At 31.6% G+C, this 26,615-nt stretch overlaps 1 protein-coding gene across 4 annotated transcripts in view; it reads right to left on the bottom strand.

Moving 5' to 3' along the window:
* Positions 1–657: 657 nt before the first annotated feature.
* Positions 658–26,615, bottom strand: part of RB1CC1 (RB1 inducible coiled-coil 1) — a 76,900-nt gene continuing 50,942 nt past the window's right edge. For 2 of the 4 annotated variants that reach the window (XM_039868948.1, XM_039868952.1), the window contains 9 exons: positions 22,240–22,405; positions 19,787–19,895; positions 19,442–19,682; positions 11,909–11,963; positions 10,827–10,874; positions 8,799–8,857; positions 6,760–6,896; positions 3,765–3,835; positions 658–1,630 (listed from right to left, as the gene is read on the bottom strand). In XM_039868948.1, the coding sequence (XP_039724882.1) occupies positions 1,553–1,630; positions 3,765–3,835; positions 6,760–6,896; positions 8,799–8,857; positions 10,827–10,874; positions 11,909–11,963; positions 19,442–19,682; positions 19,787–19,895; positions 22,240–22,405 (964 nt within the window). In that variant the 3' untranslated portion in view covers positions 658–1,552. The remainder of the gene's footprint in view (positions 1,631–3,764; positions 3,836–6,759; positions 6,897–8,798; positions 8,858–10,826; positions 10,875–11,908; positions 11,964–19,441; positions 19,683–19,786; positions 19,896–22,239; positions 22,406–26,615) is intronic. The other 2 variants (XM_039868949.1, XM_039868951.1) reach the window with 2 other exon arrangements.

Below are 26,615 nucleotides of genomic sequence, written 5' to 3'. Positions count from 1 at the left end.
CATTAATGAGACAATGGATTTGATGATGTGTTAGCCCAACACAACTCCACAGCACAAATGACGACATATTAAATTTGAAGGGTTCCAATTAAGTAAAAATAGGCCACCTGGCTGATTCATTTAGACTCAACCAAAGGGGCTTATTTAACAAGACCACTCTGTATATAAAGTAACTTACTGCTTTGGTATTCTTTGCATTAAGATGTCATGGAAAGATTAAATAGAAACATGTGAAGTCATTTGTTCATTTATTCATTAATATGTTGTCAAATTCAGTTTTCTATACACTATGATGTTTATTCCATTTTCTGTACTGTTAGATATACATATTTAAAAAAATATTTAACTTATTTTTATGAAGAAATTAAATATTTTCTGAAAAAAAATCATTTTATTGTTCTCTAGCAACAAACCTGAAACAAATCTCATCCAACTCAACTAACTCATTTAAATACCTTTGCACCACAGCAATTTGTCTAAAGATCTAGTTTACACAATTCTATTCTACATAACACTGTTTTACCCTGTTACACAGTATACAATTAAAGAACATTTTTTGTAATAAACGTTTCTTTTGATATAATACAGAACAAGTTTATCCCACATCCCAGCACTCAAATATATTAAAAATGTATCTTTCTTTAAAAGGCACACACATTTACAGGTTCAAATCTTTATTGTTTTAAAATTCTACATGTCTTTTACAATACAATATTTCGTTATTTAAATGACCTCTAAATGGTTAATGTACAATGAATGTTTCTTCAGAAATTGAACCATGAATTATGATTTCATAATATGACTATTCCAAACAGAATAGTAAAGAAGTTGGGAAGGCTGCAGTGCTGCATTTGAAACTGTCAGTAGCACAAACTCTTCCCTTTAGAACCCAGGTGACCAATCTGTTGAAAGTGCTTTTGAAGATTGCTAATTATGGCTGATCTTAAAAATCAGTCAGTTAAATTGAGTTCTTTTTTGTTTTGAAATCTCAAAGGGCATTTAAAAAAATAAGTGAAACAATCTGCTTTAGTAATCTACAGAGGCAAACTCAAAATTATGATTATCTGCATGCAATAACACTCCTCTTTAAACAGTTTTGAAGAGTTTATACATTTTATAAAGAATGTGTTAAAGAGTGCAAGTATTCCGATATTGATTTCACAAAAGGACAAATGCTGGTAATAACTAACATTTAATATCTAAGTTCAAGCTAATGTATATGTAACAGGCTATTAATATGGCTAATCATAAGCCACAATGCAGAGGGTATGCCCTTCGAGAAAATGAATAGTTTGGTCCGCATTTCTAGAGTTATTTGGGTTAAAAAAAGAAAACAACAAAAAAACAAAACCATTTTAATTCAGCCAAGGGTTTTGATGAATTTATTGTTCCTAAAACATAGCCAGTTAAAACGTAAATCATGTACACCAATGAAGTATATTGTCACGCTGATTTTTGTATAAAAGGATGGCCTGATGTTTCTGGAGTGATAAATGAGCACTGTAGGACAAATCAGAAAAATGTCACAGAATGTATTAATTTCTTCCATAAGTTATACTTTCTTATTCCACGACACAGCTTTCACTCTGTAAAACTTTGTCCCCAAAGGAACCTTAAATCTGTTTTGTGCCTAAGAATAAAAGAAAAAAGGGAATCACTTTAAATGATTAAGTTAAATTACACAAGTACCATCCTGTCATACTACTCAATGCTACAGTATTGGGGGGAGAAGTTATTGAACTATACAAGATCTATCCCTCAACATAGTGAAAATATACTGAACCACTAATACTGATGGAAGAACATAGTGCAAAGTGAGCCATGTCATTACACTTGTTCCTTGATTTATGCGGTACTTTTTTTATACGAGTTTTTTCATATGCAATAAATATTCCCCGTTTACGCGGACTTTTTATACGCGATTTTCATTTATGTGGTCTCATTTTATGCAGTTCTTTCTTTTTCATTTCCATTACTGCTGATTACTTTCTAAAAGATAATAGTTTAACTCAGCAATGTACAAAGAACTAATACTACTCATACATGATTATTAATGATCTTCCCATTCATTAGATGGCAAATAAAAAAGCATGGGTGACTACTGATGTTTTTTGGAATTAGTTTTACAAATGATTTGCTGTAGAAGCTGAAAGTCATATGAAGGAAAAATGTCTTCTTTTTAAAACACTTTTACTTTTAGATAATGTACCTGGTCATCCATGCAATTTAGAACATCCAAATGTAAAAGTTGCATATTTGCTATCGAATATAACTTCCTTGATCCAACCTTTAGATCAAGGCATTATTTCCATCTTTAAGATTAATTATATTAAATGGAGACAATATTTTTTAATAAACATGAATGAGTCAGTTACAGAAGGCTGGAATAAATACATAGTTTTAAGTTGTATCAAGAATACTGCTTTAGCTTTGAGTGATATAAAGCTATCAACTTTAAATGCTTGCTGGAAAGCAATATGGCCAGAAGTGGTTGTATCAGGGAATGTGATTAAAACAACTAAAGAGGGATTAACTGGCATTATTAATTTATTAAACAGATTTCAAGAAGAAGGCTCTGACAATCTGAATGTAGATAATATTAACGAATTACTGGTAGATCACGATAATGAATTAATTCATTTAATATCTAAAGCCTATCCTGCCGATGAATACGACAGTGACCTTGTACCAGGTTTCATTCACTGCAGAAAATATTTATAAAGCTCTTCAACTGGCCACGAAACTGGAAAATGTAATTCTAGATACATATCCAAACATCCAACGAGCCTTAACATTTCAAAAAGATTTTAAAAATGTTGTAGTGAATATCAAAAAATTTATGTAAACTTAGCAAAAGATGGGGTTGGAAAAAAAGATCATTCAAAAACATAAACATAAATAATAAAACCAAAGTAGTACTTTCAAATATTTTATGCGATGAAGACAATGACTTTGTACCAATTAAAAAAGAGAAGGTTGATTGCTTTGGATTACAGTACAGACACCAAGAATGAATAAAATTTATTTTGGTTTCTCTGAATTTTTGTTAGCATTTTTTTGTGTGAAAATATGTGAAATAATTATTTTTATGACTTATATTGGCCTATTTTTTTTTTTTTCGTACTGACAGGCTCTTTTTACAGTTTTCTTCTTCATTAAAAAAAAAAAGACGTGTGGAATGGATAACCCACATAAGTCAAGGGATGGGTGTTTTTTAAGTATCAAAGAAACTTCAGTACTATACAGTTTAAGCTCTATTAGTGTCCTGGAGCAGAGGGGCCCCAAATTACAGTGAGTTAGGAAGAATGTTCACTAGATTTCACTGATTCTATTGCACTAGCACTTAAGGTATTATAGCCAGCTGCAATTTTAGCCATCAAATATTTTACATTATCTTTCTTAGATGAAAGCAGCCTATGAAAATAAGAAAATATCAACTCTACCTATAAAAAATTCACTTTAATCACCAGCTACACTGTGTTCTTTTTTTGTTGTACACAAAAACACTAATATCAATAAGTCATGGAACAGAAACTTGTAGTTTTCTCATTTAGGTCAATGAATTATTGGTAATCTATCTCTACTATCTAAAGATAAATAACATAAATACTTATAAAATTACTGGCTCAAATTTACACTCATTAAATTCAAGGTCTAACTCAAGTGAGCGAAAAGGTCTAGGACAGCACTATTAACAATTTCTATATAAAGTAGTATGAGAATCTTCTAATTCCTAGGTTTATATCATATGATGTAGTTTTTACCTTTTTGGCCTGACAATATTCCTTTTCCATTACTTTTCCAAGTACCCAGGGTCTTCTAGATGCACCTGAAGCTAATGAATCAAATTGTTAGTTTCTTTTTGAAAGTACAGTTATAACCATCAATGACACATAACTGCTAGAGTCAAAACAGACTAATGAAGTTCTCAACAGTGAAAGAATGTGTAAGACTTTTACAACTGCTGGCATCATGAAAGTATACAATTTACAAAACAAAACTGAATTCATTTTACTTTTCAACAAGTAATTCTTGCTTTTTAATCATTAAATATAAATGGTGAGTCAAATTACAGAACTAATGAAATTCAAGAAATACAAATAATTTAAGTACAAATCATAAACAAATAAATCTAGGTATTCTAAATTCGCTCAACACTGCCATCTACTGAAAGTGCTAACAAAGATGACCTTTTACAGAAAAAAAATTATTTTCTAGGTTCAAAGCTGAGCACTGCTTTCCGAGGGGCAGTGGTTTTAGCACCAGAGCTCCAGAGCAGAAAGAACCACACGGTTCCTGGCATGGCAGTGTGAACAGAGTTGGTGCACAATAAATCACTAACGAGGATTAAGAAGCAAAGAAAGTCTAGAAGGGTAGTATTTGCGTAAAGGGGAGATGGAAAAATGTGAGATGAAACAGGATGCAAAAAGTTGTACTCACAGGGCCTAAGTCTGACAATCCAAGAAGAGTCAATACTCATTCTCTTTAAATTCATTAGAAGAAAAGCTGTCATGAACAGGCTGAATTAAAAAGTACTCAGCCAATAAACTAAAGCCTCTGAGATTCCCACGACAAGCCAAAATTGATTTTTATTCCATAAACATAATTTAGCAAGATATAAATGAAGGGTATCCTGAACAAACCATCAGAAATGAACATACACAGATACTACCCTGTGACAGAAAGATAATAAAGCCTCCAAACCATAGGATATGGAAAATACTCTGAAGAATAATATAGCATTTCAGGCAGTTCATAATTTCTGAAAAAAAAAAAAAAATCAGCTAAAACTAAAAGATATACACATGTAGAGATAATGCAAATGGGGGAAAAATTAACAAAAGGTGAACTTGGACAAAAGTATATGGGTTCTTTTTTGTACTGTACTTATTATGCAACTCTTTGGTAAAATTTAAAAATCACTTTCAAATAGGAACTTGAAACAAGTGAAAAACAAAAACCCACAAAAAGAAAACTGCATTGACACCGCTGAAAAAAAAAACTATCAAGTTCATTGTTTTTAAGATATAAAACCAGTAAATTGTAAGCTTATCCTCTAATTTTTCAGTTACACGAAAATATACATATCTACGGGCATTTTATATAACCCACCACCAACAGCCACGACGAAGTGATCCTGTGCCATTGGCTTATTTAGCTCAGGAATTCATACTTGACTAGGTTATCATTCCAATTAAGAACAGCAATATAAATGGACATATATTCTTTTTTTTTTTTTTTTTTCATAATTCTGTTTAGGTGACATATCTCAGGGTATCGATTCTGGTGTTTTGAATTCTTTAAAGATCATAGTAGTAGTAATAATAATAATAATAATAATAATAAAGAATAGTAATAGGATAAAAAAGGCAAGCAGGTGTGGGGAATCTCTTGCCCTGTCATTTATGTTCTAGTACCGTTTACATCTCTACGTGCCCGCTTTAACCTATGTGGTCTCTCTCTGGGAACAGCTGGGGGTGAAGATGAGAAGAGGCTCCTGTTCACTGAATGATGATTTCACCACTGTTCCAGGAGCCTGACCTTGGCCAACTTCTAAATAGTTCCTTCTAAGGAGTGAACATTTTTTTCCTACAGGCTTTTAAAATAAAAAAAATCATGGCTGAATGTGAAAACTTTGTCCTAATACAATTTCATCTGAAATTTTATATTCTTTGACTCTAGGGGAAAAAAGAAAACAAATGGAAACAAATGAGAGCACAGGAATGGATATGAGGAGGAATACAGCCAAGCAGTAGGCTGCCATACAGAAACACAGAGAATGGTTTCTATAAGGCAAACAAAGCCTGTCATGGGACAGGGAATAATAGGAGCTGGACCTGAATATAAGTACCACACATCGTTAAAAAAAATCAATGTGAGAGGGAGACAAGAAGAACATAAATGTATATTCTTTTCCCTCCCTAAATGGCTTGATAACTAACTACATTGAGCTGACAAAGAAAATTGCTGTATCATATTGGTCAGTATAGCGATAGCAGGTAACTGGAAAAATAATCCCCTCCCTCTCCATCTTTTTTCTCCTATTTTGAGGAAAGAAAACAGATACTAGGAAAAGTCGGGGGAAAACATACCTTGTGGCAGTGAAAAGCTAATTATTTTGAGTCTGCTTTTAGGCTAGACTATTAAGTAGTCTAGAAATTATTTTAGAAGATTTATACCTGATTGGGGAAAATAGTTCAGTATATCAGACCCAGCAATCACTGGTCCACAGCTACATCTCATAATAAAGCATCCAACAAAGTTTTTAAAAAATTATTTAAACATGGTAGATGTTTTTAAAAAGTAATAGATAAAAGTAATAGATAATTGTAATTCAGCTTACTGCCTTTTTAAAAAAAAATTGACAAACAATGAAAAACAAGGCAGAAATATGGGATAAGAGACAAAAGACATTTTGTATAATTTTTTTTTTGCCAAAAAAAGGGTAATAATGCCTTTATAAACAAGTAAGCATGTAAGCTTAAATAGGCTGTATTGATATGAAAATTGTAACAATTTAAATCTGCTGTTGTTAGGGTATGAGATATCTGACCAATCGCTATACTGGTTTTAAACTGTCCACAGAATCCAGGAAAATAATCTGGATAATGCAGATTTTAGAAAAAACAAACAAATAACAAAGTAGAGTTTCCTCTCAGTGACTTAATTCTGATACAATTAGACAACAGGAAAGAAAAATCTTTTAATATATTCTTTCCACTCCAGGTTTATTATTTTAGTTATAGATGTGACACTTACCACCCTCACCTGGTTGGAGATCCAGGGCAGGCAGGGACTCTGAATGCAGAAAATATAAGGTTGGACTAACAGTAAATAATACATAATTGTCGTGGCGTTCATCTAGGATGATGAGTACCAAATCTCCCACCTGAAAACTGAATAAAGGAATATCATTTTATTGCTCTAAAAAGTTACTATCACCCTTATCCTAAAAACTTTTAAGTACATATTCTGTAATGTTCAACTATGTATTGAAATATCAATGCAATGTTAATTTTCACATTTACATGATATATATATTTTTTATTCTACCCAGCTCCTAATGGAAGTGCCGATTATACATAGTAGATGTTCAAAGAATGATGTCAGCGACTGTCAGAAACCAAAAGTTTTTTAAAACAAAAAAAAAAGCTTGGATGAAGGGTAGAAAAACCACCTACTATAGTTCGCCTAGTTATAGGAAGAAGATATTCATCCTATCCTTCCATGTTATAAGAAACATGACTTCTGAGGGCACAAGCTTACTTAGTCACAATGATAAAAAAATTACACTATTTCTCTAGTTTCCAAGTATATTTGCTTTTCAATTTGAGGGAAAAACCAATTGAGGTAGGTTCATGTTCTTAATTAGTTTTAAACAAGTCAATGGAAGTTTAGAATGAAGGCCTGAAATAAGTAAGGGAGCAAGGAAAGAAAGAAATGATATAAGTGCCTACGTGCTTTAAGTGGTGTCTGTCTCTTCAGAGTCTTTTGTAGAAATGTAGTTCGAAATAATAACAGGCCTTGAAAGTTACCCTTGAATTCCCTAGTCATCAAGATAATTTCATTTAGTAGGTCCTACACCTGATAAATCATCAAAATCACTGGGGAAGCTTCTAATGATAACAGTCTTTTATTCATTAATTGTTTATCCTATGAATACTCGTTGCTTACCCAACAATATGTGGTAGGCACTGCTTTGGCTAAACACCAGAAGATAAAATCTAAAAAGGTAGATGGGGCCTCTCTGAGGAAGTTTTTTAATTTGTTTTTAAGCTCATCTCTCTCTAATCTTTGAAAGACCATAAATTAATTTGATTTGATGTACAGCTGGTAGGTAAAGACAGATATCACCCTTTTAAATCAATGAAAAAAGATAAAATTCGAATGAGGTTAAAGTAAACACTGATATTTGACAACCAAAATTTGGTTAACAGATCTATTAAAGACTAAATAAAGGGTCTGTAAAAAATATTTAGTTTACTGATTTTTGTATCGGTACCAATGGGTATAGGAGACTGACCAGTGTTCATGAACTGCTAACAATACTTTTCTTTCTTATTACAGAGAGCCTCCTTTCAAATAGCCCACACCAAAAACTGATATATGACAATAGGGTAATTTGGCCCAGAAAGATTGTCTACTAAATTGTTCAATCAATTTAATAGTGTATTATGAATTTTTAGCAAACCAATAAAATGAAGTCTGAAAAAAATGAGAAAATGCTGCAACTTAAAAAATCAAGACTTTCCAATATAAAACGAAAAAAGACTATGGCAACAAATGAGATTTAAAAGATGGCACCGGCTGAAAAGTGAACTAGAGTCAAAAAGGCTCTAATTAATAATGATTAGAAATAATAATTAAAAAAAAAAAAAAAACTCTTGCTCAGTGGCCACCTTTAAGACCTTATTTCCAAAACTCTGGTTTCACATCTCTGCTTAGTGGCCTCTTCTAACTGAACGTCATATTAGTCCTTCATAATTGTCAAAGAAAGATTAGAAGAAAATTTAATTTTAATCCACAGATTGGAAATAAGAACAAAGGCACATTCATACCATGTTCTGAAATTCATTTCTTATTTGTTCCCACTTTTATTTTTAAAAGACTCAAAAAATGTTGAATTACTCTAAAAAAAACCCCTTGCTTTTCAATAAAAGATTTTTACAACAGTTCAATAAACCTATACTTGAAGGATTATAGTCACTAAAATATATTTTCATTAACAATTTAATATTATTCAGTTCAGTAAATTTTTTTCAGAGAAAAAAATACAAAATATAAATGAAATTACTTACTCTCTAATAGCTATCTTTTCCGAATGCCTTGAGGATACAGAAGACATGCTTTGAGACATCTAAAAATAAATGAACAGTTCATAAAACTTATAAAATTAAAGTACCACATATAGTTATTAGGCCCTTAAGGCAAAACCTTCTTCCACACATTCACATCTGTAGTCGCAGCTTTTAAGAGTCCAAAGTTATATGGTTCATTAATATAATTTCTTTCCTTCAACATTACTTTCAGTGGACAAATTTACCTACCTTTATGTTATTTTCTGAATCAAATTTGGCTAAATAAAAAACTGAATATAGAATATTTTATTTGTAATTACATATTTAATCTTAAAACTATTAGAGGAATAGAGATTGACATTTTTCGAGAAGGCTTTGAAAATTACAACACATCAGTTTCAAATCTTTCCTTCTGGCAAAACAACAAACCAACCAACAACCTCTTTAAGAAAAATCTTATTCGAAAGCCCAATATCTAACAATACTATGATGACTGAAATGAGGATAGGAGAATAAAGTTTTGGGAGTTGCTAAAATCTCTCCTCTCTCACCTCTAAGGCGACTCCTGATATGCCTCGGTCTAAAAACCCACTATTCTGAGCAAGCACTAAATAACGAAAGGACACTTACACTTCCCGAGCAGAGTAGGCATAAGGCCTAGCTGTAGAAATAAATGAAAGATAAATGAATTTCTCCTTGCTTATTATCTAATTTTGATAATCGGAATTTCTTCCGTTCCCTCTGAACATTATCTGGAATAATGCAGGGTCTTAATTAGTGTTTAAAAACAAAAGAGAAAGAGTAACAACAAATAATAAATAGAAAGGCCTAAAAGTGTAGAGCAACTGATTATTGAAATCATCCAAATGGTCTATGCTGCCAGTGAAGACAGGTTTCACCATCTATTTTTCAGAATATATTTAACTTTTAGATTTTTTAAAAAGCTTAAGTTTTTCATAAATTTATTATAAATGAGGGCTTAGACTTGAGAAAATACTATGTAAATACAGCTGTAAATCATTATGAAAGTATGAGTGGGGAAGCGTGGGGTACTCTTTGGATCTGAAGGACAAAATTCTTTCATTCATAAACGTTTCCCAAGCATCTACTAGGTACTGTGCCAGTTACCATTCTAGGAGCAAAGAATACAGCAGTGAACTAAAACCCTTGCCAAATAGAGTTTATATCCCATTGAGGATAGGGCATAAAACAAAATGCTGAGTGATGTCTGAGACGTCTTTTTGAAAAACAGTTTGATCTACTTATAGAACTATCAAATAGCCTTAAGATTATTTTGGTAATAAATTAATGACTGACGGACGATCTAATCACTATATGTAATTTCTGCTGTTCAAATACGAAATAAAGCAGATGTTTCCCTACAAGACACACCTTAAACTGTTCTATTTCCTTGTAAATTATAATTATTAGAATTTAAAAAATGAAGTAATTGCTTTGTTAAAATATGTAAGAGTGACTGTAAAAATGACTGTACAAGTGCTTGGTTAAATTCACAAGGTGGAATAAAGCCAAAACAATTCAGCAGACCATACAGGGGTGCACCTCATGCAAGGTGTCAGGTTCAAACACCTTCGGTATGAAAAAAAAAAAAAACCACGAAAGGATATAATGTATTAATTATGCACTTGAGTGAACATGTTACTCTTCAAAAGAGTTATGAAGAGTACCTCTAACTTATTTCTGACTTAAGAATCTTAACTCGATGGTACACATTTAATTATGAAATCCTATGAGATTATATATTGTTAATAATCGGAAAAAACTGTCTTGATTTGTTCACTGCTTTAAAATTATATCAGGTAGGTACTTGGTCAGGTTCATAGTCAGAGACAGTATCTCTGACCTGAAGTCATCACTCTAAGAATCGCTTGTCATCAATTACCAACATGGCTCAACGAAAACCACTAAAAATAAATCAAATATCCTTCTGATAGAAGATCTTTATAACGGAATACAATGTAAAACATTTTTAAATGTTAAGATCAACTGAGCAAGAAAAAAACTTACCAGTCTTTGATTTAACCGCTTGTTTTCTTCTTCTTTCAATTGTAAGGTCTGTAGAAAAAAAAAAAAATAGATACCTGTGGTTTATCCTTATATATACTCAAATCTAAACATAATGATTATTAAAATATTCTTAATCTTCAGATTGATATTTAGTTCTAGAATCAAAGGTTAGTGGGAATATTCTATGAATCCTTTCCAATTGTTTTAATCATTCACTGGCTTAAAAGATAATTATCGCAATTTTAGTACATTTACCTAAGCCAAGGTTTCAAAGTTTAACATGAATTAGAAACATATCAACTGTGAATCTTGTAAATAAGTAATAAATATAACAGATCTATCCCCAAAGACTTTGCTAGTATGTCTGGTCTAACAGGAGAAATCTGCAGTTACAGCATATACCCCAGTTGATTCTGATGTAGCTGATCATGTAAGCCTTTAATAATAAACAAACAAAAAATAAGCATGCTAGAATCCATTGTATGATTTCAACTAGATTCTTACCAATTAAGCTTGTAAAGAGCAAAAAAAAAAATGCTGAAAATCTTAAAAGCCTACAGAATGAGAAGTGGTTTATAAACAAAGATATATTAAATTTGAATAAAAAATTACATATTATCTGATAGTATAACTGGAAGAAAACCCCTGTCATTTTTTTCCTGTTCATTTCAGTTAATCTCTAATAAAGAACATAACTTTTCCTCATTATTAAATTTTTCATTATTCATGCCCGATTCTAGTATTTAATGCTTTGTTTCTGAAATACGTAAAATTCATACTTATAATGTTTTAGTGAATTCTGAGCTATTATTGAATAAAACTTCTGTTCCATATATTTTATAAAGACCACTAACCTTTCCTCTAACACAGACTTCAATTATTGGGAAGATATAACAAATAAGAAGCCTGAAATAATACCGCCAATTGTTTAGCAACTTCTCAAAATACTAACTGCAAAAATAACTTTAAAAAGATCTAATTTATAAAAACAAAGTGAGTATGTTTTCAACATAAGGTTTATTTAATTACATCCCCAGAGTGAACATATTAAACACTGTACTTCAAGAAAATAATTTACTTACTCGTTCTAACAGCATTATCCTCTGTTTTTCTTCAGATAGCATATGGATATTTTCTCTAAGAGAGATTGATTTTAGTTTAAGTCTTTTAAAATTCTAGACTTTATATTCTTCAATAACATTTTAGAAGTTTATTACTACAAAGCACTTTAAAATTAAGAATCTACGTTAAATTTTTAAAAAAGCAGCCTGTTTAAATTAGGGTACATTTCAATAGTGTGTATTTGTACCAGAAGTCTTGAACTTAGACCTATAAACCTTTTGGAACTATAAGCAAAACATTTTGTACATGCATTTTTTAGAATAATGTCTTTTACATTTCAAGATTTTCCCCCCAGGAATTAAAACCACTCTTCTTCCTATGTGTGAAAACATGTTAGCGATAGTGTAGTAGTTCTTCAAACTTATAAACAAAACAAAACAAAAATGCTACATGCCTTTGAGTAAGCTACAGATCGTAGTTTCAGTTTACAAAAATAAACCAAGTCTTCAAAAGTATATCTAAGTGGCTAAAATGTGCTATCACTATGCCATGTATGGATTTGCCTATCACACTAAAATATTCAAAAACTAATTAAAAAAGAAAAAAACAGTGTACAGGCTTTTGTTTTATATTATTTTTTATTGAGGCATAAAGACAAAACTGTAAGATACTTAAAGTATATACATGATGGTTTGATATATGTATGTACAGAGAAAGGAGTCCCTCCTTCAAGTTAGTTACCACGTTCGTCCTTTTTTGGAGGGGAAAGGGGAACAACACTGAAGTTCTACTCACTGGCCAAATTTCAGCTATACAATACCGCGTTATCCCCTACAGTCATCATATTATACGTTCATCTTATAACCGAAAGTTTGCACCCTTTTACAATCTCTCCCTATTCCCCTATCCCCAGTCCCTGGCAACCACTTTTCTACAGTTTCTATGAGTTTGACTTAAAAAATAAATAAATAAATAAAAGATTCCACATATCATTAGAGATACCATGAAGTATTTGTCTCTCTGTCTGGCTTATTTCACTTAGCATAATGTTCTTCAGGTTCACCCACATCACTGCAAAATGCAGGATTTCCTTCTTTCTCAGGGCTAAATAATAATTCATTATGTGTATGTATGTGTGTGTGTGTATATATATATATATATATATAATTTTCTTACTCCATTTATCCATTCATGAACACCTAGGAGGTTCTCATATCTTGGTTACTGTGAATAATGCTGCAAAGAACATGGATGTACATCTCTTTGAGATAATGGCTTCATTTCCTTTGGATATATACCCAGAGATGGGATTGCTGGATCATATGGTAGTTCTATTTTTAATTTCCTAAGGAGCCTCCATACTGTTTTCTATAATGGCTGTATCAGTTTACATTCCCACCAACAGTGCACAAGGGTTCCCATGTCTCCACATCCTTGCCAGCATTTTGATAACAGCCATTCTAATAGATGTGAGGTGGTATCTCATTATGGTTTTATCTGATTTGTTATCTCTTGCCTTTTTGATAACACACATCCTAACAGGTCTGAGATGATTAATGTCTCATTGTGGTTTTGATTTGTATTTTCCTAATAATTAGTGATGTTGAACACTTTTTCATATACTGACTTGCAATTTGCATGTCTTCTTTGAAAAATTATCTATCCAGGTCCTTAGCCCACTTTTTAATCGACTTGCTTTTGGTGTGTGTGTGCGTGTGTGTGCGTGTATGTGTGTGTTAAGTTGTGTGAGTTCTTTACATATTTCAGACATTAACAATTTAAAGATATGTGATTTACAAATATTTTCTCTCAACCTATTCCATAAGTTGACTTTTCATTTTGTTGATGGTTTTCTTTTTAGTTTAATATAGTCCCACTTGTTTGTTCTTCTTGTTGTCTGTGTAACATCCAAAAAAATCACTGCCAAGCCCAATGTTAAGGAGCTTATCCCCTATATTTCTGACAAATTTTATGGTTTCAGGTTTTATGTTCAAGTCCTTATCAATTTAGAGTTTATTTTTATGTATGGTATAAGACAGGTTCAGTTTCATTCTTTTACATGTGACTATCCAGTTTTCCCAACATCATTTATTGAAGAAACTCTCCTTTCCAATTATTGGCTCCCTCATCAAATATAGCTGACCATAAATGCAGGTATTTCTTTCTGGGCTCTCTATTCTGTTCCATGGAGTTATCTGTCTGTTTTTATGCCAATAGCATACTGTTTGATTACTATAACGCTGTAATATAGTTTGAAATCAAGAAGTGTGATACCTCCAGCCTTGTTCTTGCTCAAGACTGCTTTGGCTATTCAGGGTCTTTTATAAATCTATATGAATTTTAAGACTGCTTTTTTCTTTCTCTATTCCAATGCCACTGACATTTTGGCAGACACTGTACTGAATCTGTATATTGCTTTGGGTAGTATGGACATTTTAATGATGTTAATTCTTCCAATCCAAGAACATGGGATATCTTTCCATTTATTTGTGTTTTCTTCAATTTCTTTCATCAAATACAAATATGATTCTTTGTATTTCTGAGGTATTAGCTGCAGTATAGGGCTTTTATAATTTTCAGTGTACAGATCTTTCCCTTGCTTGGCTAAATTTATTCCTAAATATTTATTCTTTTTGATGCAACTGTAAATAGAATTGTTTCCTTAAATTCTTTTAGATAGTTTATTGTTAGTGAACAGAAACACAACTGATTTCTGTATATTGATTTTGTAACTTACAAATTGACTGAATGCATTTATTCTAGTTTTAATGGCTTCCTGGTAGAGTCTTTAGGGTTTTTTATATATAATGTCATGTCATCTACAAATTTTACTTCTTCTTTTCTAATTTGGATGCCTTTTATTTACTTTTCTTGTCTAATTGCTCTGGTTAGGACTTCCAGTATACTATGGTGATGCTGAAGTTTGCCGAATACTTTTTTCTATGTCTACTGAGATGATTACATAATTTTTACCCTTTGTTAATGTGATATGTCACTGATTGATTTGTAGATGTTGAACCATCCTATATCCCTGGAGTAAATCTCAATTGATCATGATGCATGACCCTTTTATGTGTGGTTTAATTCAATTGACTAATATTTTAAAGAGGATTTCTGCATCTATGTTCAACTGAAATAATGGCCTAAAATTTTCTCTTCTCATAGTGTTATTGTCAGGCTTTGGTATCAGAGTAATACTGGCCTCATAAAATGAGTTTGGTAGTGTTCTTTATTATGTTTTTGAAGCATTTCAGAAGTTTGGTATTAGATCTTTTTTAAATAATATTTGGTAGAACTCACCTGTAAAGCTATTTGGTCCTGGATTTTTCTTTGTGGGGAGGTTTTTGATTATTGATCCAATCTCCTTACTAGTAATTGGTCTGTTTGAATTTTCTATTTCTTCATTATTCTGTCTTGGAAGGTTGCATGTTTCTAGGAATTTATCCATTTCTTCTAGGTTGCCCAATTTGTTGGCTTATAACTAACTGTTCATAGGGGATTCTTATGATTCTTTGTATTTCTGAGGTATTAGCTGCAGTATAGGGCTTTTAAATTCTTCTGCAGGTATAACTGCTCAATTATATTTTAAGTAATGACTAAAAGCAGGAACTGTATCTTCTTCTAAATGTTAATTCTTATAGGAAGAGACTCAGACTAATCTAAAGTCACAAAGATTTACTCCGATAAGAGTTTTATAACTTTAGCTTTTACATTTTAAGTCTATGATCCATTTAAGTTTATTTGTATTGTATGGTAAAGAACCAATTCATTCTTTTCTATGTCCAGCTGTCACAGCAAGAGTAGATAACCTTTTTCTTGATTTTAGGAGAAAAGCATTCAGTCTTTTCACCATTAAGTACAATCTTAGTTGTGAGTTTTCACAGATGCATTTTATTAGGCTGAGGAAGTTCTCTTCAATTCCTAGTTTGTAAATGTTTTTATAATGAAAGGCTGCTGTATTCTGTAAAATGCTTTCTCTTTATCCATTGATATTGATATGGTTTATTACATATATTGATTTTCAGATATTAAACCAACTTGTATTGCTGCAATAAATCCAGTATGCATCTCTTTTGCATATTGCTGGATTCAGTTTATTAGTATTTTATTGAGAATATCTGTATCTATAGTTATAAAAAATATTTTTTAAATACAGAAATGAATTTATTGATGTGGAGTTTCTGATTCAGTAGGACAACATGAATCCCAAGATTTTAATTTCTAAGAAATTTAATGGTAATTTTGGTGTTGCTCATTTAAGATGACTGTACTAATCTAGTGTTTCTAATTCTAAAACGAACAGTTTTGTTCTATAATTTTAGAAAAACAAATAGAAAATTAAGGGAGATTTCTAAATTAGGTTAAAACAGATGGAAACCCAGCCCATATGAAAAGCAATCAAGAAAGCACCAAGTTTGCATTACTAGCCCTAACCTTGTTTTTTCCTTTTTAGCTCTACTGAGCTATAACTGATATGCAAAACCTGTACATATTTAATGTATACATCTTGATGAGTTTGGACATATGCATATAACCCATGATATCATCACAACCAAGGAATTAAAACTATCTAATTTCAAAAATGTGTGTGTGAGAGAGAGACAGAGACAGAAAGAGACAGAGACAGAGAGATTAGATTGAAAGGTACTGATATTCTTTTCTTGAGATATATTTTGATTCTGGTATCGGCGTAATATTGATATCAAAGAATATATTGAGTTCTCTCCTCTTCTTTTTTTTGGAAAAGATTATGAAGAACTAGCGCTGATTACTTAAATGTTTGATACTTTGTACTTCCCTACTCCACATTTAGTCTTCTATTTTAAGAAATTCTATAAGTTAATAACATTTTTAGTCTTTCATATAGCTGTAATATTTTTTGGTATCTACTGTAAAATATGGTTTAACCTCCACCAATGGGTAACTAATTACTCCAATGTCTCATTTCTTTTTCCAAACTGATTTAAAATGCCATAATTATATTTTCATATGACCATGGGTTTATTTCAAGACTACCAATCCTAGTAATCTATTTACTTGTGACTTTACCAAAAAATATGCTGGCTTAATTATTATCTACATAACTTAAGACTATATCTTAATACCTAGCAATATAAATTCCTACGTAGTGCTTTTTTAAAAAAATTGTTATCAACTATTTTTGCATGTTTATTTTTCTATATGAATTTTAATTGGGAATAGAATAAATAACTGAATAAATCTGATAAGAAAATGGTATCTTTACAATACTGTATTTCCATCCATCATTAACTTTCATGCCTTTTAATATCTTTCATAAAATTCTGTAGTTTTCTCCAAAAGGGTCTTATACAGTTTTTGTTAAATTCATTACTAACAAATCATTTCCTTGAATATTTTTTGGAATCTTTTATGTATATATACAAATCAGCTTTTGCTGGTCAATATGCGAACCGCTCTTCTTTTGATACATCTTTGACCTATACTTTGATGTAGTCTTATTATTTCTAATAGTTTTGTTAGGTCTTTGTGGTTTGAAAAGAATATTATCTTGAAACAATGCAGTTCAGCCTTTACTTGCCAATATTTATTGTTTATTATACTGTCGCACTGAATAGTGATGGTAACGGATGGCATCTTTCATTCTTTCTAAATTATGGAAAATACATCTATATATTTCAACATTAAATATGATGTTTGCTATATGTGTCTCATATATACCCTCAAAATAAGAATTCCTCTCTATTTCTGGTTTGCTAAGGTTTTTAAAAAATATTATTTTAAATTAACAAGCACTGAATTTTTATCAATTGCCATTTCTGTATCTACTGAGATGACCATATAATTCCTTCTCATATGATCAGTAAATACGTTTACATTGAGAGATATTCTAACGTTTAACTATTATTATTGCATTCCTGAAATATTTCATTGAGTCATGCTAAATGTATCATCTTCGTACTCCATGGTTATTAAATATGATAAAATTGTCTTCAGGATTTTTTACATCTATATTCACAAGCGAGATTAACCAATATCTTAGTCTCTATTATTAAAACCATATGTGGGGGCATTTGAGATCTTGCTCCCCAGCATACGTCATCAGTTTGTCTCAAATAAACTCTTATAAAAATTCTCTAAAAAATAAATAAATAAATAAATGAAATAAAATAAATAAAACTATACTCATGGTTATGATTTTATTCATTCCATAATTTATTGGTACCTTTTTATTTAATCATTTTATTAAAGCTCATTTATTTTTAGTAATTTCTTTTAATGAATGTTCTTTAGGTTATATAGTTCTCTCAGTGTAGCACTTTAATTGTATCTCTCATTTCTGATATTTGTTTAGTCTTTATTAGCTCAATTTTCATTTTCCTATCAATGTCTATGTACAGATGTGAATATATAGGTATTCAAATTTCCATATAAACTTCTATTTTTGTTAGTTTTAATATTATTGTTTGTGTTCAGTGGACTGAATTATATTAATATTTAGAACTCTGAGACCTTTGTTGATAATTTTAACTATTTTTCTATTGCTTTATTTAGTATTTACTTCATTGTTTCCTGAGAGCAAGAAGTATCATACCCTAACTGTGGCTCTAAAAAGTTCTCATTTTAGTTTTTTGATTCATACAAACCATTTTTGATTCACAGAAAACTGATCAAAGTCACATTTTTAAGCACTAATTAACAACTAATTACTTATGGTGAACTATGCCTTCTCCATATATGAAATTTCCTCTTTAATTTTTTAAAACCTTTGCATTAGGTCGCTTGGGTATTTTTTCATTATTATTTGCCTTTTATATCATTCTCAATCACATTACATTAAATATTCTGTATCATTTTTCTTTAGATGTTTCTCTTGTACACAGAATGCAATTAAATGCTTTTTTCCCCTGACGGTTTTTTGTTGATAGGTTGGTTTACTTTTTCACATACATTTGGACTTATTTCTGTCATTTATGTTTTCTAATACCATGGTCTCTTTATGTGTTTATGCTCTGCCTTTTTAAATAAGTTACATTTATTTGTTCTGTTTTTCACATACGTTCTTAAGCCTCATACTTTTCCAGGACTCAATTTAACCAGTTTCTACTCGTTTCTTTTGAACTAAACAGAAAACTATATATATTTTTAAGTTTCAAAAAACTATTCTGCATTCTTTCACCCAATACACTTTCACCAAAATGAATATATTCATTACTACAGTAATGCTTTTTCCTCCTAGGTAACAAACATCAAAGTTTAATCACTCCCTCTAAATAAGAATAGTTTAACACTACTGCAGTGATACTTATCCTGGCAGCCTAAGAAACATTTTGCACATATATAGTATGAAAACATGCCAAAGTGATTCATACAGACACAGAATCAGTACTGTTAAAATATTCCTCATACTTATAGGTTAAAGAATTAAAATATCATAACTCTAAGATATATGTGCTATGGACAACCAGTAGTGCTAAATATATTTCCTATCTTCAGAAATTTTATCTTACAGAAATGCAATGGTGGTTTAAAAGCCTGTATTGCTTAAGACAGTTGAAGACAGGTGTACTTACTGTACAGACATCATGCTTGTCTCCATTGCCGAATCCACTCTTCCTTCCTCTTGGGTTTCTATGGCCGATCTTTCTGTTTCACCTGGGAGTTCAGGCGCACAAGCTCCATAAAGTTCTGGGGCTGTAGCTACAAATGCTGATGGAACAAAACTGCTACCACGCAACTTACTGACCTCTTCTTCAAGTTTTTTCTTTTCTTCAAGCAATCGAGCTCGATCTTCAGATAGAGACTCTATCAAATCTGAAGGATACCCCAAGTTGAAATAAGCATTACAAAACATTTCAAATAATTTTTTTTAGTTTTAAAAAAGAATTCAAAATATCGTATTACAAAGTATTGCTAACCTTTATCTCGCTCTTGCTGTTGCATTGTACTTTTCAACTTATCATTAAGATCATTGATTATGTTTTCTTTTCTCATTTTCTCTCTTGTTAAAACAGTGTTAAAATTGGTCTGGAACGACAGAAAGATGAGTACTTAAATTATCTGCATGCACATAGCAGCTAGAGCTAAAGAAAATAAACTTGCAAATATTTTGAAATGGTGCATTTACATGTGGAGAAAATAAAGTGCAATTTACAAATTACATTTATTTTTAAATAGAAATGCTATACTGTGGTAAATAAAACATTATTATATTTTCCTAATTCCATATTAAGATATCATTATTGACCACATATTTATTGTCAGAGGAAAAGAGCAATAGCAAATGATTTTAAAATTTGGGGGAAAGAAAGAAAAATGGTCAATAAATTAGCAGGTGTTGTTATACACTTTCCTTTTTTTTTTTTTTTTTTTAGTAATCTTCCTGCTTCGGGACTCTTCTTTGTTTTTAGTTAAATCTGAATTGCAATAATAATATTTCTGAGATGACTTTAACTCATCTCCATCTCTTATCTGGTTATTTGTAATGGACACTGCACCTCTGCTTTATAATGGCTACACTTGTTACTCCTCAACTTTTATAAAAACTTTCTTAGTGTGAAGCTCATGTATCCAAATGCTTGCATAGATCTAACTGTACCATTTCTTTTATAAAGATGGCTGAATTGTCAAAAACGTAATTATAAGATCTCCATTAAGTTCTTGAAACTTAAGAGCAATAGATAATGAAAGTATCTAAATTGACTTTTTCTATCTTCCCAGAATTTCCAATTCCAAAATTAAGAGTCTATGATCCTTTAATCAATGCAAAATGCCAATAATACTGGTAACAGGGAGATTTAACAAGAATATGGCATTTTTAGATCAAAATTAGTGAATTAAATATTGAGTTAAATGTCCTTTCTAGCCAGAAAGCATGAGGGAAGATCCCTCAAAAGGTATATTCATGATATGTGTTTGTATTAAGCTGTTTCTATACATATTATTCATGTACAGAAAATTAATAAACATTTATGAAGTATACTAGTCATTTTATTTATTTTCATGATCTTTACTGTTTCTGTAATATGAAACAGATTTTTAGAAAAATTAACATAATTTATAATAAACATATTAGAATCCAGGGTAGTTAAGAACCAACTAAGTTCAAGTCACCCATATAAAAGTAGTCACAAATCAACTTCAATTACTACAACTTAACATCGACTATTTTAAATTGGAAGATACTTTGGAAGGCATCTCTCCTCATCTCATTTTACAAATATTAAAAGAAGCCTTAAAATAAGAACTAAATTTAAATGAGATAGCTGCCAATATTATAATTTTGGTTTCAGTCAGCTAATTCATCCCTTAATTTTGTAAATCTAGAAGTACCAATGCTAACAAAGGAGCATACAGAGAAAAAGGCAAGACAGTAAAAGATCTATTTTATACATAATGAATCATGCAAAATAAAAAGGTATGTACAGAGTCAGATTTTTAAATAACAGACATATCAATTTCCTTGTTTTCCGTGAAGCCTTTTTTTGGTTACACTTTCTCATTCCTCTATTTCAGGCTCTTCTTTCTTTCCTCAGGTCTTAAAAAATAAAGTTCCCAAGAGTTTTGAGCAACATTTCCGTATTTTCTTTCTGTTCCCTGATTGCCTTTTTTTAAAATTCTAAAAATATAATTTAAAAATACCATTTTAGGAAAAGGAAAACAACACATATTAAATGTGTTTATCAGCTATAACATGTGAATCAGTTCCAGAAAAGTATTCCTCGGGATACAAAAGGTACATAGATATTACCCCTGGCCTGAATTACAGCAGCAGACACCTGACTGCTCCTACATGTGCCCAGGTCTTGCAGTCCTCTACTCCACATCCTAGGGAGCAATCTTTATTAAGTGTAACCCAATTGTGTCATTCCTTTATTTCCTCTTCAACTGCTGTCCAGAACCGCAGGTGAAGTACAAACTCCTTGACAATGCATGTTATAGTCCTTAATGGTCTGGCCTCTACTTACTTCACAAGATTTACCACTCACCCGTGATCGGTAAGTAAATCAGCAATATTCAACAAAAGTCAACTGTAATATACCAACAGTCTATCATATGCATAAGAATTATAGAAAATGCAAAAAATGTGTACTGATCAGCACGTAATTTAGAAAATGTTGGAGTTTAATATCTAAGTATTAGTATTAATCCTTTCATTTTGCAATAAAACTAATCTGAGTTTTAAAGAGGTTAAATGATGTATACAAGATAACATAGGTAGTTAGAAATTAGAAAAGCTCAATTTTCATTTGAACTTACCTATATCGCATAATGACCTTATAAGAAATCATCAATTGCACAAAGAAATTATATTTGCTAATTTATGTTTACTTACTTTAGCTTAAAATAATGAAATGGGGGCAGAACATACCTGTTGTTCAGCAATCAAAGATGTTCGAACATTTTGCATTTCTTCATTCTTTTTTTTCTCTTGCTCTTCAAGTTGTTCTAGAAACTTAGCTTTTTCTTCCTGAAGCTTTTCTTGAAGTTCAGCAACTAGGCTTGAAGAATCTTCTCTGGTGGATTCAATGGCAGAACTTGAACGTTAAATAAAAGTATTAATATTTTTTTCAAAATTGTAGATGTTACCCCAAATGTATCAAATATTGTAGCTAGTTGACATCAGAAAGGCTATAGATCTTCCTTAAACCTAACAGTAGTTAACTGGTGTTAAAAATATGCAAATCCTCTTCTTTTTATCTACCAAAGGAAAGTGAACAAGTAAAACAGAAAAGTTTCATAGATTATAAACTCTCAAACGCCAACATGGCTGAATGACTGTATCTGCTTCTACCTACAAATAGTAATGTTTTCAATATAAAAATCAATATACCTCTCAAGAGCTCAGCTTCAAATTTCAGTTTTACTATTCCTACAACTGCCAAACTACATGATAACTGAGAGGTAAAAATCTGAAGATTATATATGTTGAAAAGTTTTCCAATATTTATATAGGTTTGAGCTCATTTTGTTAGCTAATGGATAAATGACACAAAACTAAAGCTGAACTTAAATGTTCACACACAGCGAATCTACATATTCCTGAATTCATATTCATTTTCCTCAAAACCTGCTAACCCCTTTGGGGTTGCTGACAAAGCACCAGATAACAGAAGAGGGCAATGCAAGGAGAAAAGTATGAACACAAGTATCACTATTATAATTGCCGGAATAGAAGTTACTCTTATCTACTTTCAACCTAATAATCCTTTATATCTAAGTTTGTCCAAGAAGTAGATAATTACATACAAGGTATTAGAATTTGCTAAGTCACAGGAAAAGTCACCCCATGTTAGTAAATATTCCCAAATTACTTGAGCAACTAGGCCAATTGATTTTTTTATATGTGCACTTACTCAGTTTTAGATGATACTTTATCAATAAAGGCTGCCCTATTCTCGAAAAAAGGAAAAATTACACAACTCTACCTTTCATATATTTAATACCATAAAAAGGCCTGGAAATTAAATTTAAAAAGCTGATACATTTGTTACTAGTTGAAAACTTCTACACTATTATACATGGAACTTGAAATAAAGCATCTTTAGTTGCGTTTCCCCACCATTAATAAACTATGTGTATAGCAAAAGGTTCTATTATACCCAGGATTTCTAGTAACTAGGAAATCTGCACTGAATACAAACTAGACTGTCTTGATGCTAGAATTCTCTTACCACTGACTATATTAGATTTGGGCCTAGTAAACAATTACTTTTTTATCTTGAGTTTTTTTTAAACTCATCTCTTGAGATTAAAAAATTAGATTAAAATTTAAAAATTCAAATGCTGCTGTACTTCCCTAGATCCATATCAAGTACCCCTGGAAGCATGGCTGTGAAAAGTGTAGTAAGTAGATTTTCAGATATATGCAAACCACACACATTTGCATTTTTTTTTTGTACACGGATGTATGAGAAAGCTCTTTCCTCTAAATTCTCAAAACTAATGCATGCTATCGATTTATCTTTCCCAGTTATATGTTATTTTAATTTTACATTTCCTTAATCTCAAGTAGACTGAACAGCTATTTGCATATAGGCTATTCACACTTTTATTTTTTAGTTAAGTATAGCTAGTATACGATCTCATATTGGTTATATTAGTTTCACGTGTACATCACATTTTTTATACTTTATGATGTGATCACCCCACTCACTCACTGTGTCACTGAGTAAACCGACCACAATATTACTGACCACACTTGCTTCCCTTTGGGCTGTTTCTGAAAGTCTGGTTTTTTTTTGCTTAATCTGTCTATTCATATCCTTTGCTCATTTTTCTAATGGATTGTTTGATCTGTTTTTTCTTTGACTTGTGGGAGTTTTTCCTCTGTAAGGCAGAGAAGCTGATAACTATATTCAGAATTCCCAGGAAGTTCTGGGGGTTGAAATTTGTCAATGAAAGATACCACACAAAATCTGGAATGCTGAAGAGAAAGTCCATCATTCTCCAGAGGTGGCTGTGCTCAGACATGTGGGCAACTTAAGATTCAGAAGAGGTTTCTAAGTAACTTCTTCTGCATTGGTGTTTCAACAGTTAATTGGTAAAAGTCCTAAAAATTGTAGCAGTTTCCTGATTAGTCATCAACGTCAGTGCTTCAGATGACTTTGAACCTAGATATTTCCAGGACTTTCACTCTCTTACCCTTCACCCCCATTGCCCAGTTCTCCCAAAGCTCATTTGACTTCTAATATTAGATCCTTTATTCCTGAAATACTTACAACAGGTTCTATTCTTTAAGCTCAATCCAGACAGATACAAATATGATCCTAGAGGAAAAAACTATAAAGATAGGAATCTGGAATTCTCTGATCTGCTTCGATCTGAAGGCAGCAGTGGCCTCACCACCAGTGTAAAATGGAACTCTGGCAGACTATGGCAAAATAGCTGACACCTGTAGTTGTCTGGGATCAAGTGACTAAAAAAGGCAAGGTTTTGGAGATGTCCCAGCTGTCTCTCCAAATCCCACCAAACTCCCTTACCAGCAGCAGCCTCTTCTCCCTTATCTGTGGAGATTAGTGTCACCTTACCTGAAGTTCCCTTCTCAACAAGTTGATCCTTCTTCTCAACAACCTCTCCCACCATTTCATTACTTCCAGACCCATTGCTACTTTCAAATCCTCAGGTTCCAGGGGAGTTAAAAATCTAACCAAAGAGGTACTGCAATTGCAAGATTTTTCACTTATAGGAAGTATATATGGGAATAGATCCAATGAAAGCACAAGAACGACAAACAACGCCGAATGTTAGCAATTAACTTTGCTAGGCTGACTGCCTGAAACCGGGACCCAATGGACGTTAAACAAAAATGTCAAAATGAGATCATCTGTACCACAGGTAGGCAATCAATGGCCTGCAGGCCAGATCCAGCCTGTTATCTGTTTGTGTTATTAAAGTTTTAGTGGGTTATAGCCCCACCCATTTATGTTGTTTCACTCTTCTCTTGACAGCAAAGCTGAGTAGCTCGGCTTAGATAGAGACCATCTGGCCCATAAAGCCTAAGATATTTACCGTGTGGCCCTTTAAAGAAATTTGTCAACCATTCTCTAGATTCATGAGTCTCAAAGTATGATCAATCCACAGAACCCTGGGGGTAATTAGAACACTTTTGGGAGATAGATAAGGTCAAAACTATTTTCATAATAACACTAAGATGATACTGTATTTGCCTTTATACCTTGGTGACATATGCACAGATGATAAAACCGCTGACACCCTAACATAAATTAAAAGATAGTAACACCAAACTGTACTTGGAGTCATCATATCTTTACTTCAAGGTACTCAAAATGAAAAAGGCGGCAAGTGTATTTTGGAATGACCTTGATGTAGAAAAAATTATTAATATTATTGAATTCTGACAATTGAATATAATTTTTTTAAATAGTGTGAAAAAATGACAAGTACACATAAAGCACTTCTGCCACTTACAAAGTATGTTTGTCTCATGGGAAAGTACTTGTACAACTGTTTTAGCTGTGTGCTGAACTAGCTGCTTTTTCATGCTATACTTTCTATTTGAAAAATGACAACCTGTGGTTGTTTAGACTTGGATTTTTCATACATATTTTCTCAAAAATGATCAATGTGAGCCTGTTATTTTAATAAACTGACAGAATTTGTTACCAATGATAAAATGTGACTCTTTCAAAAGAAATTAAAATTTAGAAAACTTCTATCTACCACTATGAGCTTGAGAGCTTCCCAGTACCTAAGGTCTTTCATATAAAATCTGTATGTATGTTTTACAAAAGTGATTTATCTGTTAATAAAACATGTCAACATATGCAAAATCTGCATTACTCGGTGAACCAGTGTTTTTCAAATGACCAATTCACTGGGCTATAAAATCATGCATGGGTAAAATATCCATTCAAAGTGCAACATAGTTCAATGGATATTAGCATAAAGAGTATAAAAAAATCCACTGACAAGGATTTATATTCCACAATGAAAAAGAAATGATCATTTGTTGCATTCTGACTTAGTGTCAAGGAAAAATATCCACAATTATCTGAAAAAGCAACTTAGACACACCTCTCTTTCCAAGTCCATATAAGTAAAAGATTGGATTTTCCATATACTTCGAGCAAAATATACTACAATAGATTGGATGCAGAAGTAGCAATGAGAACCCACTAAGCCAAACACAGATTTGCAAATATATAAAACAATGCAACTTGTCTCATTAATTTTCACCGTAGGCAAGTTTTCATTAAAAAATCTTACTTATGCTAACACGTAGAT

This window comes from Pteropus medius, unplaced genomic scaffold (genome assembly GCF_902729225.1).
Source record: "Pteropus medius unplaced genomic scaffold, Ma_sr-lr_union100, whole genome shotgun sequence".
Lineage (NCBI taxonomy): Eukaryota > Metazoa > Chordata > Mammalia > Chiroptera > Pteropodidae > Pteropus > Pteropus medius.
The sequence above is the reverse complement of the archived record's forward strand: the minus strand, read 5'-3'. Positions and strand labels throughout refer to the sequence as shown.